The 20,853-nt window shown below is 37.0% G+C and overlaps 1 protein-coding gene across 4 annotated transcripts in view; it reads right to left on the bottom strand.

Moving 5' to 3' along the window:
- Nucleotides 1-12,465: 12,465 nt before the first annotated feature.
- Nucleotides 12,466-20,853, bottom strand: part of LOC140164672 (PRKCA-binding protein-like) — a 36,850-nt gene continuing 28,462 nt past the window's right edge. For all 4 annotated transcript variants that reach the window (XM_072188021.1, XM_072188018.1, XM_072188019.1 and 1 more), the window contains exons 5-9: nt 18,939-19,072; nt 18,067-18,159; nt 16,968-17,068; nt 16,389-16,483; nt 12,466-15,670 (exon numbers count right to left, since the gene is read on the bottom strand). In XM_072188021.1, the coding sequence (XP_072044122.1) occupies nt 15,438-15,670; nt 16,389-16,483; nt 16,968-17,068; nt 18,067-18,159; nt 18,939-19,072 (656 nt within the window). In that variant the 3' untranslated portion in view covers nt 12,466-15,437. The remainder of the gene's footprint in view (nt 15,671-16,388; nt 16,484-16,967; nt 17,069-18,066; nt 18,160-18,938; nt 19,073-20,853) is intronic.

The raw sequence follows: 20,853 nt of genomic DNA on the forward strand, positions 1-20,853 counted from the left end.
TTATTGTAAACTATTTTCGCAAACGTTTTTTGCCAAATATTTTGTCAACACTTAAATAACATGATGTTAAAATATTTGCACTCAGCAAACACAGAAATGTTCTTAAAATGTTTTATTCAAAACGTTTTAATAACATTTAAATGTCGGGTTATATAAAGGTCATGAAAACGTTTTTAAAACGTTATTGCAAATATTTTGGGCAAACATTTTTCGCAAAATATTTTTTCAACCCAAAAATAACATTCTGTTTAGAATCTTATGTATCAAGTTTTCAAATATGTTTTTGGAATGTTATTAAAACGTTTTTATACCCTTTATACAACCCGACATTTAAACGTAAAACATTTTGTATTTGTTGGGCAGTAGATTATCAAAAAATGTTTTTAAATGTTATGAACACGTTTTATACCCTTGATATACCCTTTATATAACCTGGTCACGCGTCAACGTGAGAGTACTGTGTATTATGTATAGGAAAATGGACAGTAACTGCAGTATGCATTAATGGATGGAAATTGATTCTTACAATGCTATCATCAGTAGATACCGGAGTAGTTTGATAATGCTATCATCAGTAGATAGTAATTGATGCTGATAATGCTATCTTCAGTAGATAGTAATTGATGCTGATAATGCTATCATCAGTAGATAGTAATTGATGCTGATAATGCTATCATCAGTAGATAGTAATTGATGCTGATAATGCTATCATCAGTAGATAGTAATTGATGCTGATAATGCCATCTTCAGTAGATAGTAATTGATGCTGATAATGCTATCATCAGTAGATAGTAATTGATGCTGATAATGCCATCTTCAGTAGATCGTAATTGATGCTGATAATGCCATCTTCAGTAGATAGTAATTGATGCTGATAATGCCATCTTCAGTAGATAGTAATTGATGCTGATAATGCTATCATCAGTAGATATTAATTGATGCTGATAATGCTATCATCAGTAGATAGTAATTGATGCTGATAATGCTATCATCAGTAGATAGTAATTGATGCTGATAAATGCTATCATCAGTAGATAGTAATTGATTCTTATAATGCTATCATCAGCAGATAGTAATTGATGCTGATATATGCTATCATCAGTAGATAGTATAATTAATGCTGATAAATGCTATCATCAATTTTCAAAAAGATAATACTAAATAGGCGGTACTAACATAAAAACACATAATTTGTATGTGCAATTCACAATTTTTCATCATTTTCTCATCATTTTCTTTACAATTCTCCCCTTTTTCCTGTCACCCTGGGTGAAAAATAGTCTACTGTTAACCCAATTTTTTTTCAACGCCTTCCGTCTACCGACGGTCTTACATGAACCGATGGCCATGACGAGCGGGGGCACCGGGCCCCTGCCCCCCCCCACTGGCTACGCCACTGGTTGCCATTATGTTCAAATTTGTCATTTACTAGGGAAGTGGTCACAAAATGCAGGCCCGAGAATTTTCAGTTTTAAAACTGAATTCAGTTTTTTTTGTAGTCAAAATTTACGCAACAATATTTAATTTCAGCATATTTTTGGTACTTTTTGCCTAACTTCACGCACATTTGTCAGGTGTTGGTTTTTGCCAGTTTTTTAGGAAAGTGCAGTCTCACGCCTGTAAATGAAGATATAGGCCTATTGCTAACGGTCATAAAGCGCGCAAACACTGGTGATCATTTGGCAATCCCACCCACCCCACCTACACTGACCAACCTGCAAATCGGCATTACGACGTTTCAATGTGGGCCCTACACACCCCTATCTCCCCTCGAACAAGCATACGGAACAGACACACCCCTACACACCCCAATGTGGAGTGGAGTGGGAGGGGTCCACATCAACACCCCACACACTCCACACATATACAAAAACCCTTTGAAACTCGGTTGGGGAAGTTCTTCACAAATAGCTTCAGTACATTCTTAAATTTTTGGACGCCTGATAACACTTTTTAAACACCTTTTTTTGTAACAGTTCTTGGACACCATAATATGTTATAGCCTACTATTGAACAATGGTGGTCCAAATATGAACGGCAGTGTTCAAGGTACTGTTCCAAATATGAACGGCAGTATTCAAGGTGGTGTTCTGGGTTTGTTCCACTTTTGAGCACTGGATGTTCAAACATAGAACACCACCTTGAACACTGCCGTTCATATTTGGAACACAGTGGACATATTATGGTGTTCAGGAACTGTTTCAAAAGGTGTTATAAAAAAGTGTTATCAGTCTAAAATTTTTAGAGAGTAGGCCTCTATACTACATAAATAGTTACCGTCTCGTGCTCATGGCTATCTCCATCACGGTCATCGTCTGTTACGTATCTCCATCTGGACATTCTACCACCCATTCTTACACAAAACAACTCAAAACCGCTATTCTGTCACAAAATATATGTCTAAAATACTACAATTTATATCAATAAAGGATAAAAATAGTCTCTGAATACAATTAAAATCATTTTTTTTCAAGTACATTGTACTTGAGTAAAATCACGTGTTCTACGTTTCCTGAAAGCAGTTTCCTGGTCTTGAATCATGAAAGACCTCATACCTAACAATATATCCACATCTCCTGGCGTCAAAGTACCATACTGCTATAAATTTACTAGCTACACGATACTGTCGTCTGCTGAATGTCAGTTCAATTTCCAATAAAATCAAATTGACGTCAATGTCACTCATTTTAACAACATTTGAGCGGTTCATGGTGAAATGGGAATTCAAGAAGTACATTTGAAAAATGGGGAAAAGTGACATCAACCACGCCCATGACCCATCAGTACTTGATGTATGCTTTTCAATTTCATAACCAATTAGGCCTACCCTGAAACCAATGGCGTGTAATTAGGGGCATTGCGGAACTTCTTGCCAGTGGCGTAGCCAGTGGAGGTGGTGGTGCCCCCCACGCTCGTCATGGGTGTCGGTTCATGTAAGGCCGTCGGTAGACGGTAGGCGTTGGTGAAAAAAAATTGGGTTAACAATAGACTATTTTTCACCCAGGGTGACAGGAAAAATGGGAGAATTGTAAAGAAAATGATGAAAAATTGTGAATTACAGCTCAACTGATCATACTTTTCCTACATTCGACCTTGCATGAGTTTTGAGTTGACACAGTCATGAAAATAACTATAGATACTTGACAGACCATTAGTAGCCCAGTTCTGAACCTTTTCATTGATCATTCATAACAATAGGTATCTGATGGATCCAAGGAGTTTATATAGGAAGGAGAAGAAATAGATTATGTAACGCTTATTGTTCCTTTGTGCCAATTGGAGTTCCCGACACGCTATTCATCGAGAGGTACCTTTTGTTCGAGATAAAGGGCTTCCGCCATTAAATCGGTAACTGACCTGACCAGCGTATTAACGCTATAATAGGCAGGCTACTGTCAATAAGTGATGAAACGAAAGTCACGTAAAAGCGCCTATACGTACGAGAGGTACCTTTTGTACTAGTCCATCCCAAGGGTGTGCGTGAGTTGTCGCATGCACACAAAACAGAGGTTCACCTACAATAAAATTCTATTGCAGCGCCCAAATTGGTTTGGGCGCTCATTTCATTATACTCAGTGAACACGCTTTGCTCTACCATTTCGCTACGGACAGTTCAGCAGCATAGGCAAAGTGTGCGCTCTGTATGGCGGATATAAGAGTCTACACAAGTAAGTTTTCTACATTGTTTGCCAATAGGTCTACATATAAGGATTTGAAGTAATTATGATATCACTCCTACTCTAGTATTTTTAAAGACCATTAGCCGCGGTCCACATCGTGTTTTATTATGTATAGGCCTACCATAGTATTTTACATGAGCATCGCGTATAGGAGTCTACCCTGGACCTCAAATGTGATATATTTGCTGGAGCATATAGCCATACTATTTCTGAATCAATCAATAAAGCAAAGCAAATCATACTTGTAGGCCTATATTAAATATAATTGCGGATCAACCGATGCAGCTCGATACGCCCAATGTATTAATAAAAGCACCTGACAATTAAGTCGCCCAATTGAACAGCTGTAGGTGTTGATCGCACGACTTCATGAATATTGATTGGCAACATTTTCCAATATGTCAGCGCTCAAATCGGAAACAATAGAACAATAGACCCTTCAGTGCGTTGGATGGATCAGTGAAGATAAGAAGGGATTATAATATATCCGTAACCTTGATATTATAGTACATCTCGAGGAAAAAGTGCAATGGACATGTTTTCATTTTATGTTTCAAATATCCCGCGCATGAAAATCGAGTATTTAACCCAAAATGGAAAATGGAACATTATTTATTGGAAATCTGTTTAACAGATTTTTTTGACATCTTTTTCTGCACTGTATTATACCTAAATTAAGAAATTTGATAAATATTCAAAGAAAATATAGGTCATCCAAAAATTTTTGATTTTTACACATTTTGGGGCAAAAAAGGAAAAATAAGCAAAAATATCAAAATCTGTTTTAACAGCTTCATTCATCAAGTCATAACAAACGGCCTGCATGCTTAATTTCTAATAAAATATTGAAATTGTGAAAATATAGGTATTTATTGATTTTCATGTTTTTTCTTGCAAATATGCTAATAATATGCAAATTATGAAATTGCAAAATAAAGTTTCTACATAGCATACATCTTTCAAGTGTGATGTTCAAAATGACAGACATCAAAAAGAGATTCGATGAAATGTAAAGGTGTAGTAACAATTTTGGCATGGACTGTCTGGTTAGGAAAAGTACGGTAAGTTGAGCTGTACACATAAAAATAATGTGTTTTTTATGTTAGTACCGCCTATTATCCAACTTCCGTCGGTAAAAAATATTTCCGTCGGTACATTTACAAGTTGTGCCCCCTCGGTTCCAAAATCCTGGCTACGCCACTGCTTCTTGCCCCACCCCGCTGGGGATTTTAGATTATTTTTTTACCATTTTTGTTCAATTTCACCCTTGTTACCTTTCCCCCTAACTCCCCTCTCCCTGGAAAAATTAGGGACGGGCCCAACTTGGTACTCAAAACTGATATGCAAAAAAAAAAAATTGTCACACCTTTTTTATAATACAATTTTGCATAATCTCCTTCATAAAGGCGTGAAAGATCTCTCCAGAAGTTCAGCTCAGTGGCATAGCTGGAATGCTCGCAACGCATTTTGCAATTTCAATTTCTCAGGCAACCCAAATTTTTGGGGCCCTGGGCCCAGGCCCATCTGGCCCCAGGCCCAATGGTAAATCCAGCCCTGGGTGAGAGGGGTGTGGACATAACGGATTTGTCACCAAAAGAGATCTTTAATATGTTTATGTTAATTGGTGATAGAGATGGGAAGGACCATTTGTTTCAATCAATATCAAAACCCAATCTTTGTAACAGGAGACAGTGAGGCCAACTATTCCATCAAAAAGACCAATACAAAATTAGCTTGGTTTGTGACAGAAATGGGGGAAATTTTGTTTCACACAAGACCAAAAACAGAAACAAATGGCCCCCTATTTTGCATTGTCAAAAAGATCATTTGTAGCAAATATCTTGTGTTTTCAGTGAGCAGGGGCGTAGCAAGAGCATCAGGGGCCCATGGACAAGGAGGAGTACGGGCCCTTTTAACCAGGCCAAAATTTGGAGGCCCCGAACTCACGTGCCGAGGAAGGCATGTGCACTCAAATCAGTGGCCAAGTTTTGGTTTACATATAATATAGAGGAAAAATTCAATTTCAGACTATTTTAGCCCCAGATATTGTGGCCAAAAACATGCTGTTATTGGGGTTAAAAGATGCATAGGGAATTTTGCACTATCCGCCCTGACCTAATTTTAGCTTTTGTGCTCGGGGCCCTGAATCCTCGAGACCCATGGACTTCTGGTCCACCCTACCCCCTACCCCCCCCCGCTTCACGCGCCTGTCAGTGAGGTAAAAGACCCATATAATATTATTGTTTCACAAGGTGGTACTACACCCCCTGATAAATGTTGTGACTTATTTTGCATTTTTCTCAACAAATAACTACACGTTGGTAACAAAAGTTATGTATATTACAGGGGCAAGGAATCCAATTACTTCACTGAAATTTCAATGATTCAAGACAAGTGGTACATTCTAGCAGTACCTCTCTTCTTATCATAAATAATGTACGGCTTGTCTTGAGTAACTGAAATTCCAGTGTAGTAACTGGATTCCTTGCCCCTATAATATACTTAACTTTTGTTACCAGTGTGTTATTATTTTTTGAGAAAAATGCAAAAATAGTCACAAATTTATCATGGGGTACATGTAGTACCACCTTAAAACCAAAACAGATTTTGAGATGGCAAAGAATGGTCACTAGCCCTACTATAGGGCCTTACAAACATGCTATTGCGGCTATACCCTGAGAACAGCAAAAGCCCATTGACCATCCAATAAAAAAAAACAGGTTTTTTTGGTGGTGGGGGTAACACTGACTTTAGCAGTCTCAGGGTATAGCATTTTGTAAGGATTGTCGCAGTCGAAAGGCCCTTATCTACCGGGGCTAGGTGGGAGAGAGAAGGCTGTGCCTAAACTACCTCGTCAAAAATATCTTGGGTGTGTCAAAATACACAAACAAGTAAATATACAATACAGCAATTCAACCATGATAATTATGATTCAGTACATTTATTAATCTTGATCATTGGAATATCTGCAGACATAAAGTTATTTCTATAAATATCATCATCTGAGCATAACTATATACAAACATCTGAAATAAATAAAAGTACATGGCAGACATAACATTTTATGTCAGGAACATCTAAATAATTTATCTTTACATTAAAAGTGTAGACCAATAACAAATATATTTCTAATTGAAAAAAAAATGAATACTTTTCACAAGAGGTTATATGTGACCATCCAGCACAACTGAGCCGTGAAGTCGCCAATCATCATTTTTGAGATATTCAACCAAAATATTCTGCTTGAAATTAGCTTTAAAATGATGTATCCATTTAAGTAGTGAAAATCAATAAAACAGTCAATAAATCCTTTGTTTCCTATTGTTTATTGTTAAGTTCAATGGAGCATATCTCAATAGTGGCACTGGAGACATCCGGGCTCAGTTGTGGTGGATGGTCACATATTATTTTTCAAGGATGTCCAAAATGCAAAAGATTCACAAGTCAGATGGGTTATTCCAATTTCAAATCCATACACCCCCCTATGGAAGACAATACCTTAATCTCCCTCACAGGAAGTGTGAATTTCAAATAAAGTCATCCATTCAGGTAACCCAATTTGAAATTCACGCCCTTGTGTGGACGATTAAGGTCATGTCTTCTATAGACGGTGTATGGATTTCAACTGGAATTTCCTAATTAGACATCAGTTAAAGATAGTAGATATCTTCAGTATTTGAAAGTCATAATGTTGCCAAAAAATCCTTTCTGAACATTTTACTTGAAGTTTATTCATTTTCTGCACTTCTCCCATAGTGTAATATCAAGCATGGACCCCCCTCCCCCATTGGTCTTTGGCATTTTTGTGAAGTTGAGTATTAAAATATCTAGAATACTTCCATAATTTATTTATTTTTGCTCCTTTAGCTGGTAATCTCAGAACCACTTTATAGTATAATAAACCTCCCCTTTAGCCCAAGCTATATTCATTGTATATATCTTAATAGTATGGTCGTTGAAGAGGAAAAACAGTGGCTACCTGGAAAAAATTGGTACAAAGCTGATTTTTGCACCAGACAAGCAGAATATATCATAGAACATCATATCCAAAATCCGAAAAAATCCTCTTTGGGGAATTCGTTTTTATCCAAGATGGCCGCCAAATGGCCGCCACAACATATAATTAACTGTATCTTAGCTTCTAAAGCAGATATGATGATGATTTTAGTGTCTTGAATAGGTTTAAGAGGTCAGAGAATTCAAATTTGTACAAATCTAACACACTGATGTCTTCAATCATATGGAAATCAAGATGGCCGCCAAAATGGCCGCCACAACATATAATTAACTGTATCTTAGCTTCTAAAGCAGATATGATGCTGATTTTAGTGTCTTTGAATAGGTTTAAGAGGTCAGAGAATTCAAATTATTTGTACAAATCTAACACACTAATGTCTTCAATTACACTGAAATCCAAGATGGCCGCCAAAATGGCCGCCACCACATATGATTAGAAATATCTCAGCTTCTGAAGCAGATATGATGATGATTTGAGTGTCCTTGAATTTATTTCAGAGGTCAAAGAATTCAAATTTGTACGTATCTAAAACACTGAAGTCTTCATTCACACTGGAATCCAAGATGGCCGCCAAAATGGCCGCCACCACCACGTGTTATGTTTAGGTATATTTTGGCTTATGAAGCAGATATGATAATGATTTTAGTGTCTTTGAATAGGTTTTAGGAGTCAATTTTGTATTTATCTTCATAAGTATATGTCTTTACTGACACTGCAATCCAACATGGCCCTCAATATTGCTAAAAATCAAACATGATTAGCTAAATATCTCAGCTTCTGAAGCCAATATAATGGTGATTTTAATCTTTAAATAGGTTTGTAAGAGAACGTAGGTTTTAAGGGTCAGAGAATTGTTGCAATTACTTAAAACCCGGCTTATAACAATCAAGTGCAAGTCGCAATAGAATCCCAAATAGCTGCCACCACATGTGAATATATATCTCAGCTTCTGAAGCAAAAGTAGCTGTCTTCGTTCTCATCTACAGGTATAATCGCCTCAGCATTTTGGCAATGTTCTCCTGTGTAATCTTCACAAGCTGTGACACATTTAAGTCCATTTTTGTGACAGGATCATCCGTTATTTACACAAGAATTCCTGGAGGAAAGTTTACAATCGCATCGTACAAGCTTAAGCAAGCTATGTGGTGCTGCATCTAAATTCGTAAGGATCGGTGCTAGAACGATGTCAGAGTGTTTTCAGCCCCATTGCTTTAAATTGGATTCAAGCCATTGTTTGTTAGCTTTCTCCAAAGTATGACCTGTAAAAGAACCCACAGACTGTGAAAATACGCTGCCCTTTCAGTAGGTGAAAGCTTTTGTAGATAGCTGTGGATCAAATGATGCTTTATTTGATGATACCATCGCCATGGATTAAGCGAACCGTGAGAACGTTTAAAGAATCTTCTTCTCTGCCACCATATAAGAAAACAAATAATCTGATGCCAGCTGTACCAATCTGTTCTAATGCGCCTCAGGATCGCTCATCTAGGATGATATCTGCTGCACTTCTTTTATCTTCTTCAACAAACTTGTCTTTCCATGTCCAAATGTTGCAGAAGTTGAGTCGCAATCACTCCATGCATGGATAAACAGGAGGTCTTGAACTTTTCAAACAACCAACCCTTTCTTCTCTGAATGGAAGTACATAAGATATCAGCCATAGTCTGGTCTCAATGGTACATCAAAAGGACAAGTATATCTGTGTCATCTGCTACAACAGGTACTTCTCTTCCTTGTCTTGCAAATTGAAGGGTACATTCCACTATCAAAGTGTCAGGATCTCCAGTACTATTGTGCACGATCAGAACTAATAATAGCTTCAGAACTAATAATTGTGTCCACAATATATCTACATAGAAAGAAGGGTGAATTTTATGCGCATTTTGATACCCCCATTTGTCAAATGTCGTTCAATATTAACAACACAGTAGTGCTTTTGAACAAAAATACGCGAATTTAAGAGTTGCAGTTTACAGCGACCAATGGTTATTACGCAAGCATTGTAGTACGCATAAAACCCTCCATTTATCTGGCGCGTTGACTTCAAATAACTGCAACTTTTAAATATGGGTATTTTTCTTTAAAAACAGTGCTGTGTTTTTACGTTATTTTCATCATACTACACCCTTAGGAACCGTGGACGTCCACGGTTGGAAGTGTGTCTTCAGTTGAAGGTGTATAAACTATCAAAGTGTCAGGATCTCCAGTACTATTGTGCACGAACTGACCATTGGTTTCCAAGTATCGACTCAGCAGCGAGATAAACTGACTGTTGTTCTTCTCATTCGAGAGAAAAGGTCTGCTGGTCATGATGAGAAGTTTGAGAACCTTCATAGATTCTGTGAGCTGAATATGATAAGAACAAATGCCAGTTTATCTCGCTGCTGAGTCGATGGATGGTGCACAATAGTACCGGAGATGCTGACACATTGATAGTGGAATGTACCCTTCAAGACAATGTTCAAGACAAGGAAGAGAAATGCCACTGGGGACCAGAATATAGCTGATATCGGTGGGTTGGAAAGTTCAAGACCTTATTAACAACGTTGGTGAAGTATTGACATTCCATCTCAGGTCCTGTTTATCCATGCATGGAGTGGTTGTGACTCCACTTCTGCAACATTTGGACATGGAAAGACAAGTTTGTTGCAGAAGAATAGAAGAATTGCAGCAGATATCATCCTAGATGAGCGATCCTGAGGCGACATTAGAACAGATTGGTACAAATGGCATCAGATTATTCGTTGTCTTATGTGGTGGCAGAGAAGAAGATTCTTTAAACGGTCTGCGGTTCGCTTAATTCATGGCGATGGTATCATCAAATAAAGCATCACCTGATCCACAACAGCTTCCACCTAGTTAAAAAGAGCAGCATATTTTCACAGTCTGAGTGTTCTTTTGCAGGTCATACTTTGGAGAAAGCTCACAAACAATAACTTGGATCCAAATCGATGGGGTTGGAAACTCTCTGACACCGTACTAGCACCGGTCCTTACGGATGTAGATACAGCACCACACGGCTGGCTTTGTTTGTATGATACAAATGTAAACTATCCTCCAGGAGTCCTTGTGGAAATAACGGATGTTCCTGTGTCAAAAAGGGATTTGAATGTGTCACAGCTTGTGGAGATTGCAGAGGAGAAAATTGCCAAAACGCTGAGGTGATTATACTTGCAGATGAAGTCGAAGATAGCTACCTTTGCTTCAGAAACTGAGATATAGAAAATCATGTGGTGGCAGCTTTTTTGGATTCTATTGTTACTGAGCACTTACTTCTGTGTTTTAAGTAATTGCAACATTGAAATCTGCAACCCCTAAAACCTACATTTTCTTAAAAGCCTCATCATCATCATCAGTCGGCTGCGGAGCAGCGCGACAAGCTTTCTCCAACTAATGCGATCTTGGGCAAGCGAAACAATTTTGTTTGGCTGCAGCATCCCTTCAGTATCTCCCAGGAGGTGCTGGACATACTGTAAGTACAGTGTGCGTGGTCGTCCGGTTTCCTCTTCTCATGTGGTGGAATATAAAGTGCATATTCTTTCACAGGCTCGTCATCTTCAAGACGCAAAATATGGCCGAGAAATTTGAGTTGATGAATCTTTACTCTGGCAACCAGTGGAGTGGTGTTGGTCAGGTTGTAGATGGTTTCATTTGGAATCCGATCCACACGCTTGATGTTTAACATGACTCTGTAGCAAGATGTTGCAAATGCATTGATCTTGTCTTAAAAGCCTATTCAAAGATTAAAATCATCATTATATTGGTTTCAGAAGCTGAGATATACAGTTAAGCATGTTTGATTTTAGCCATATTGAGGATCATCTTGGATTACAGTGTGAGTGAAGACTTGACTTAGTACTTTAGATAAATACAAAATTGACTTCTCGTCACCTAAAACCTATTCAAAGACACTAAAATCATTATCATATCTTCTTCATAAGCCAAAATATACCTAAATATAACACGTAGTGGTGGCGGCCATTTTGGCGGCCATCTTGGATTCCAGTGTGAATGAAGACTTCAGTGTTTTAGATACGTACAAATTTGAATTCTTTGACCTCTGAAATATATTCAAGGACATTAAAATCATCATCATATCTGCTTCAGAAGCGGAGATATATCTAATCATATGTGGTGGCGGCCATTTTGGCGGCCATCTTGGATTTTAGTGTAATTGAAGACATCAGTGTGTTAGATTTGTACAAATTTGAATTCTCTGACCTCTTAAACCTATTCAAAGACACTAAAATCATCATCATATCTTCTTCAGAAGCTAAGATACAGCTAATTATATGTTGTGGCGGCCATTTTGGCGGCCATCTTGGATTTCAGTGTGATTGAAGACATCAGTGTGTTATATTTGTACAAATTTAAATTCTCTGACCTCTTAAACCTATTCAAAGACACTAAAATCATCATTATATCTGCTTTAGAAGCTAAGATACAGCTAATTATATGTTGTGGCAGCCATTTTGGCGGCCATCTTGGATAAAACAAATTCCCCAAGGAGGATTTTTTCGGATTTTGGATATGATGTTTTATGATGTATTCTGCTTGTCTGGTGCAAAAATCAGCTTTGTACCAATTTTTTCCGGGTCAAAATGTCCAACGACCATACTATAAATGGCTGTATCAACTACCCTATACTGCTTTGCCATATTGGAAAACTTAAAATCAGTGGCGGCATCAGATTTTTTCAGGTGGGGAAATCAACTAATTTTTGCTTAAAATTGCCACAAAAATGGAAATTTTTGTAATTTGGGGGTTTTACAGGGGGAGTTCTGACTGGGAGCATTTCCCCATGCCCCCCGTGCCGCCACTGCTTAAGGGCTGCAGCTGCAACCACCTGGGGATGCGATTGGCTACACCCTTGCTACACTGGCCCTGGAGGTATTAAATGCTTATAAATACTCATAAATATATATCAACAGATACGTGTTAAACTTATGATGTATTGGCATCTGCCAGGTGGCCTTGGTTACTTGCCGGTGTACAGTATTTTCCACACAACGGTAACAATATCACAGTATGTTGAGGTTAATACCCAGCCATACCATGCCCTCCAAGAGAAATATTACAAGAATCTGGTCCTTGGACTCTATATAGAATAAAGACAACTAGTAAAATCAAATACTTAAAACAGTTACCGAAACCCTGAAATACACCCAATTGCACAAAATAAGCATCTATTTAAAGACAGCATAATGAATTTTCTACATATGAGTAAGATTAACTATACATTAAACTTAGAAATAAAATGTTTTTGTAGGACACATGTTTTCACATTGGATACTGAATACTCATATAGCATGAGACCATCATCTCATTTGTTTGGGGTTCTTCCTGAGATGATATCTTACCCTTCCCAGAATCCTTTGCAACATGATGCATCACCTCATTATAGCAAAGGACACTCTTACTACTTTGCACAGGTTCCCTTTGTTTTCATTTTGAGAATAGACTCGCTAAACATGGGTTGATAGTCCTGAAATAAACCTATTTTGCAAGATCTGGAGGCGTTCTGTTCATTGAGGTACTTTTTATCAATATCGACCCATCTGGCACTTGATAGCAAATCAGTACAGAAAACTGAAATGGAAGAAATGCATTGTGGGAAGTGTAAGATATCATTTCTGGAGGTCCTTCATTTCCCAGGATACCTGGCCTTTCCAAAATGAGAGAGTTATACATGCGACTCAAGTTAGTGTTCAGATTTTTGTATCAAAGAGCTTTGAATCAGCTAGAATTTGATGTCAATGCCATCAATATGAGACATAAGAACACCATGTTACACTTGAAATTTAAATAATAAAGATGATAAGGATTTGAACAGTATATGTTCAAAAACAACTTTGGCATCATTGGGCTATTCCAGTTGACATCCACACTACCCCTGGGGAAGATTTTGGAAATATCTTCCACAAGGGGAGTGTGTTTTTTCAAAAGTAATAGGTCAGGGTTAATCATTTTGAAACCCTTACTCCCTCTGTATTATGGCTTTAATATATCTTTCACAACTGGAGTGAGTATTTCAAATGGAAGTTACCCAATTTGTTTCTTCTAATCAAAACTCATACTCCCTGTGTGGAAGATTTCAGCTAAATCTTCCACAGGCCCTATGTATTCCTGGATTTTGGCCTTTGGCATCATCTAAAGACACAAGGTATAGTTCAGAGAAATTCTGTCTAATGAATAATTAATATACTATTAATTACCGTTGTATCATTAGCCTTTCCAAACCCAACTTACTGACATGAAATAACTGAATCACAATGATTGGAAACATATAGCTAATTAACAATCACACTGCTGGTAGTTTTGTATAGCATGACAGCAGGTCTCAAAATTCATTTTTCGAAGGCCTCTTATTCAATCCATGAGCAAATGTATGGTACGAAGGTTGCTATATAGCACAGAATACTTTGAAATTGAATGCCACCAAGCAAGGCCAAGTCTAAGTGCAATAGAGGCCATGGCCTTGGTGGCTTCCTTGAATTATGAGGACTGCATGCACTAGGATCCACAACATGTTCATCTATCAGGGCATAGTTCTTTAATCCCAATACATTTGCATATTCATTGAATGACCTTTGAAAATTTGGGTACAAAAACTCACTCTGTAACTGGAGGTCATATTTTGCACTATGGTTGTTTAATTGAGGTTATTGAACTATGCCATTGGGATGAGGCCATTGTGGTCCATAGTGATGTCAGTAAGCAAGAGATTGACAAAAAATATGCAAACAATTAAGCGGTCTCTCACAGCACTTGTAGGGGTTACATTTATTGGTTACTACTAGCCATGACAAAATTAAGATGGATATATGAGTTGTCTTTCATATGTAGTGCTCCTGGAGCATTATAGTATAGTAATATATTCATGATATTTCCTTTCAAAAGCTCCCAGAGCATATCACATTGAAGGGTCCTTAATTTTGAAATAAGTTCTGACATTTAAAGTTAAAAAGTGAGCTGTTGTAAACTGCTTATCCACAAAAATAGCCTGTTAAGTAAAATTAAAGTTTTAGGGGCCTGAGCTTTCAATCCTAGCAGGATCTTTATCAAAGGCAGAGTGATCCTGCTAGGATCAAAAGCCCAGGCCCCTAAAACTTTGAAGTTCTGACATTGACGGTGAAGAATGCCTCGGGTCATGATGAAGGAGGTCCAATTAGGCAACATCATGCGATATCCTAAAGTACCCAAAGTTACACATTAGCCATCAGATGCAACATTGGACTTTGGTTTTGAGACCCAAGGTTGTTGGTCTGAACTCCAGCAGTGATGTTGTATTGTACCCTTGGTCAAAGGTCTTGACTTCTGTTTCCAAAACTTGAGGAGGATGAAATTGACTCTCAATGTTATGTATTCCATAGAGGGTGTGTGGATTTCAACTGGAATTAGAGATCTGGCTCAAAAGCAGCATATATACGACATTTGTTAGGGTCAACATCATTATTACAATTTTGTCACAGCTTATTCCTCATTGGGTAGGAAAAATCTCCTATGTGCTTATGGCCCCTGAACATGTTTAAAACAAATTTGCCAACAGGTTACATGGGAGGTTTTGCTTTAAACATGTTCATGGGCCAATGGAGGTTTTTCCTTCCCAACAATGAAATATAACCACTACAAGTTCTGGGACTGACTGTAACCAATGTGTCTAAAACAACACCAAGTTTATAAAAAAAAGTACAGTAACAGATGAAGTATCCTACATTGTATCGTACCAGCAACAATTCTTACGAAGTATCAACGATAGTATCTTCCGCAGGCTCCACTGCTGTACCAGTCTCTACCTCGTCCTCATCTTCCACGCCGTCGTTGAATTGACTGCGGTTGTAGTCCATGGTGGTGCGTAAGAGATCTACTTCTATAGGGAATACGTCTGTTTCTTTCATCTGCTGATGGCAGTCTGACAGGTAGGTGGTCATGGCGGAGACTAATCTCTGCAGTTGGAATACTATGTCTTGTACTGTGGGTAGGAAAAAAAGAAAAATTTTAGAATTGAAAAACAATTGTTTGAGAGAATATAAACTGGAAATAGGGAATACATGACAGTTAGATACAAGGCCATAACAGACTACATAGCTCTTTTACACCAGATCCAAAATTGGCAAACAAAGTTTCACTTGATCAATATGATTATGAAGATTATCTTCTATATTATTAGCTTTTGCCACATTAACATCAGTTCGCCTGATGATGCATCTGAGATAGGATGTGAAATATTGCCACTCATAAAACTTCAAGTCCAGTAGATATTTATAATCTCAAGTTCATAGATACTTGAACAATCACATATTGACCTATCAGATGAGACAATGTGGACAGGAAAACATATTATCTGGGGAGGAGGTATGTACACAAAGCACATCCATGATAGAACTTTTGATTGCACACTTGATTAATGTACCGAGATGGTAGCTTTTCTACCATTTTTTTCTGACAATGGGTGAGGGTACTTGATCCAGTCTCTCATCTACTATGGGGACTGCAGAGAGCACACAAAATCAATAAACCCAATTCAAACAATTTTGGAGGACTACATATCAATTTCATTTGAATGTGTTTCACACACATTTCCAAGATTCAAAGACTATTTTTTGATATTATCTAAATTCTGTTGAACCTGAAATTGTTTGCCTGTTATACCCCACGCTTCAGCCGTAGCTTTTAGTGTCTCTGCTTACCGTGTTTTTGGTCCAATAATTCAAGCTTGACCATGACGTCTGATCTCAGCTTAGCAAATCTTGCTCTGGCCTCTTGTCTACATCTCAAAATTAATCTGTTTGGGAAAAACAAAAATAAGGAAATGTTTAGTTCTAATCTTGAAAATCAAGTACAAAATTATTATATTCGTGAAATTTATACACTGTAGTTGGGAGTGGATAAATCTGAGGTATTCAAATTACTGTTTTTCATGGAACAAGGAAAATATTTGATACTGACACAAACATTTAGAGAATAAACGATAGGAATTTTTGTTTTAACTATCCTCTACCGTGTGTTAGACAGGCAGGTCCGATATTTGAGTTGTGAATGTTGGCGCAGTGGGTATCCACCTGACCTACCTTATGTTTGATTTTTTTGAGGGGATATTCAAGGCAGGGAAATTAAGCAGCCAACTGATTAATGTGTGTATTTTGAAAAATAATGGGAGATTCCACTTTAAATCACACAATCTGGGTACTTTTTATTTGAAAAGGTGTTAAAAAATCTGCCAAATTTTATCTCTCTTTAATGCCAATTCATCATTATTTCGGCCTTACCTGTATTCATAGTTGCCAGTCTCCACTCTGTATAGTGGCTCTCCTAAAGTAGCATAAGCATACTCTTCATCATCCATCTCCTTTACCTTAAGGCAGTATGACTAGATAAAGGTACAAAGAACATCACAAATGTCACATAACTCATTGTCTTACGCTGGTTTCAAAGTGTCATGCCAATTTTTGTTGCTCTGATGACATCTTTATGTCAGAGCACTGCTAGAAGCACTGCTAGAAGCATTCACAAAAGTAGCATACCACTATGAAACCAGCATTACTTTGTTTTCCGGCAGGCAAAAGGTTATCGCTTCACACATGACAAAGGTCTATGACTGAAAATTTGTGTAATGTTTGCTTGCAATTAAATTATGTGGTTTGACACCAAATAGTTTGCTTGGACTATATTCTTTATTATTTTTCAAATCTACACAGCCACTACTTGATTACTTTTCATGAGTTGTAAGCTTGAAAAGAAGACATTCAAATAAAAAAAAATAGACATCAAATAACTTCATAACTTTAGAACCCAAGTATGCTAGACCTTTGGTGTAAATGATAGCCTATTCTATGTGTAATGTAAAAATTACAGTAACTCAATTTTAAAAAACGCCTCCTTTGGCCCCCATGGACCAGATTGTGTCACATGATGTGTTATTTTAAAGCTTTCAAAAATGATTCCAAAGCAAAAATACTGAACCCAAAATTGACTTCACCTGCAAAGTCCCCCTTTTGATGTGCTCCATCACATAATACGATATTACATGTCGATTCCCTTGCAGCTCCAGTGATTATTTCAGAAAATAGCATTAAATTTTCTCTGCATAGAAAACACTAATTTGCCTCTTCTATGGAAATTATTCAGAGTTTATTCATCAAACATTTTGAATTTGTATCCCCATTTAGTATTTATATTATGGCATGTTTTTGCGATTTCCTCCATTGAGTGCAATGGTAACTTGTGTCCCCTTCAGAGGGTGTGAGATGGAACAGCTGACCCCAGCAAAAACAACCAATGCGATGAAGTGATCCATGGCTAGTGACGTCATGCCGACTGACTGAATTCAACCCAACCATTCTGGGAGTGTTATGTAATGAGACTTACCAGATATTCAAACTTAGCATCTGCATATCTTTTGATGGTTAACCTTGTATCTGGAATAGCTTTGGTTAGGAATGTACCAAGATCTGCCAACATCTGAAAAAAGATAAAACACAATTGTCAGTTCAGTTTTTTCAACTTGATTCCTTATCAAATAAGGTGTCACATGTTCTGATGCAACCAAAACACAAAGCTGGCAATTTTAAAAAGTATTTTATCAGGCCAAAAAAAAATGTTTGTTTCCTGTAGCAGGTCAAAAAAGTCCAATGCGAAATGTGTGTTTTTTTGGTTTTTTTAATTCCATGTCTTAAAATGACAAAAATACCTTTTTGGCTGCAAATTGGAACGGGAATTTACGGTGGGTCTCTCCGACACACACACACAAAAATAATATTCAAAAATATTTATGATCCCCTTTCAACATTAAAAAAGAATTTAAAAAAATGTGTGATGTTTTCTCCAGTAGTTTTGCACTACGCTCGCTTGTTGTGTAATGTGTAAATGTTTACTCCAGTAGTGTTTTACATTATTTATTGCGATTTTCCGGGTTTTTTTTGTTTGTTTTTTCTTTTTTGAAAATTGAAAAATAAAATTTAATGCGCAAAATAAGCCGTCAAAAACATAATGTGTGTGCTACAGGGAACAAACTTGGTTTTTTTTGGCCTCATCAAGGCATAATACAGGTGATATCACACAACAAGATGCTCAACATTTCAGGCAAAGTGTTCCACAATTTTGCAATATTTTCCACACAAAATGACACAGTTGCTACATAAATTCTGAAATGTGTGTTAATTTTTTGTTATTAAAAATTTCTACGCTAAATTATGCCTTGGTTATCATCATCATCACCCTAGTATTGAATAGGAACTTACAGGTTTACAAGTCTTCAGTAGCCTGATGGCGTGCTTCTCCATGTTCCGATGAGCTTCGCCAAATTTGGTGAAAGCTTCGCTGGCACTGGGTTGTGGTTCTCTAGCACCAATCACAGAAAATATGTCACCAAAACCTTAACATGAAACACAAAAAAGATGAATGTGATTATTTTGTGCCGCTGTTTGAAGTTCAAGATGCAAGGCATGAGTTTGATTTGCTGTTGAGTGTTAATAGTACGGTACTTGATCTATTTTTGTCAAAGGCATTTTGCTTCCAAGGTCCACTATTTTAAGAACAGGCTTGTTGTGGGTCAGCAAAAATGAATTATCAATTTACTATGATTTAACCACTGAGATAATGAGAATGAACTGGGAGCACTTTTAATTTATTGTGACTTTAACATACATTTTATACACTAGCTGCATCTCTGCAGTCAGAAACATTAGACCTAGGTATGTGGCAAGTATGGGTTTAAGACTAAGATTAAGATAGTGATTTCTTAATCTATCTCCTAATTAGAACCAGCAGCTGAAAAGTGTTTGATGTTACTATTTCAGCCAGGGATGAAAATGCCAAGGAAAATAAGTAATTTCCGGCTCAGACCTAAAACAATGTTACATTGCACAACAGGCTGAGAAAAAGTAGGGTAGGCAAGTCAGGAGATTTTTTTTCTTCAAAAAACACCCAAATTGTATAATTTTAGGTGCTTTTTCCAATAAGTTTTCAAAATGGACCCAAAATTGGAAAATGTGGGTAATCTTGCCGATCATATTGTTTTTCCTCACAAAAGTTGAGGTAGGATGGGTTACAACAATAGAATTATTTATTCTTCTTAAAGTTTGTTCAACTTATAATTGGCGAAAAAAATGAGACTCATAACATCGTATATTTTCAAAAAACACCCAAATTGTATGATTTTGGGTGCTTTTTCCAATAAGTTTTCAAAATGCACCCAAAATGGGAAAATGTGGGTAATTTTACTGATCCTAAATATTGTTTTTCCTCACAAAAGTTGTGGTAGGTTGGGTTACAACAATAGAATAATTTATACTTTTTAAAGTTTGTCCGGCTTAATACCGTACTGACGCGAGTATAGTCCCACCCCGTTTTTGGGTGAACATTTTTCAAAATTGGGGGTGGGACTATACTGAATTTAAAAAAAACAAAAAAACACCCCTGTTGATAATTTGTATTCATGTCATACTCTATTAATGATTTCAAAATGCATTGAATTTGAATGCATTTTGAAATCATTAATAGAGTATGACATGAATATAAAATATCAATTTTCATATTAAAAATACAAAACATCTTGAATTTTTTTTTTTTTTTTTTTTTTTTTTTTTTTTTTTTTTTTTTTTTTTTTTTTTTTTTTTTTTTGTTTTTTTTATTATATAAAAAAAAAAAAAATAAAAAAAATAAAAATTTTTTTTTTTTTTTTTAATTTCTGAAATTTTTCGAAAATTTGGGGGTGGGACTTTACTCGAAGGTGGGACTATACTCGCATCAGTACGGTAATTGGCTAGACTCATAACATTGTATATTGATATAGAATGGCATGCACCCAATTGGGTGCAGCACTTATCCTAGTCGCGTGTTGCATATAATGCATGGCTGGCATGCACTTAATATCGTCATTGGGCAGGAAAAACCTTGTATGTGTCCTTGGCCCCTGAACATGTTTAAAGCAAAACCTCCTATGTAACATGTTGGCAGCAGGGTCTTAGCTAGCCACCCGTCTGGCCGTCATTTTAGACGGCCAGTTTGCTCCTGGGACGGGCAAAATTAATGCCTTTGACAGCTGCTATATCATAAATTGTATATTTTGAGAAGCTAATTGACCTTTTTAGTAGACCAGGTTTGTAGAACTCTTTGAACCCCCAATGGGCTATAGATGTCTGGTAAATGTTTTAA

The sequence above is a fragment of the Amphiura filiformis genome, chromosome 11 (assembly GCF_039555335.1).
Source record: "Amphiura filiformis chromosome 11, Afil_fr2py, whole genome shotgun sequence".
NCBI classification, from domain to species: Eukaryota; Metazoa; Echinodermata; class Ophiuroidea; order Amphilepidida; family Amphiuridae; genus Amphiura; species Amphiura filiformis.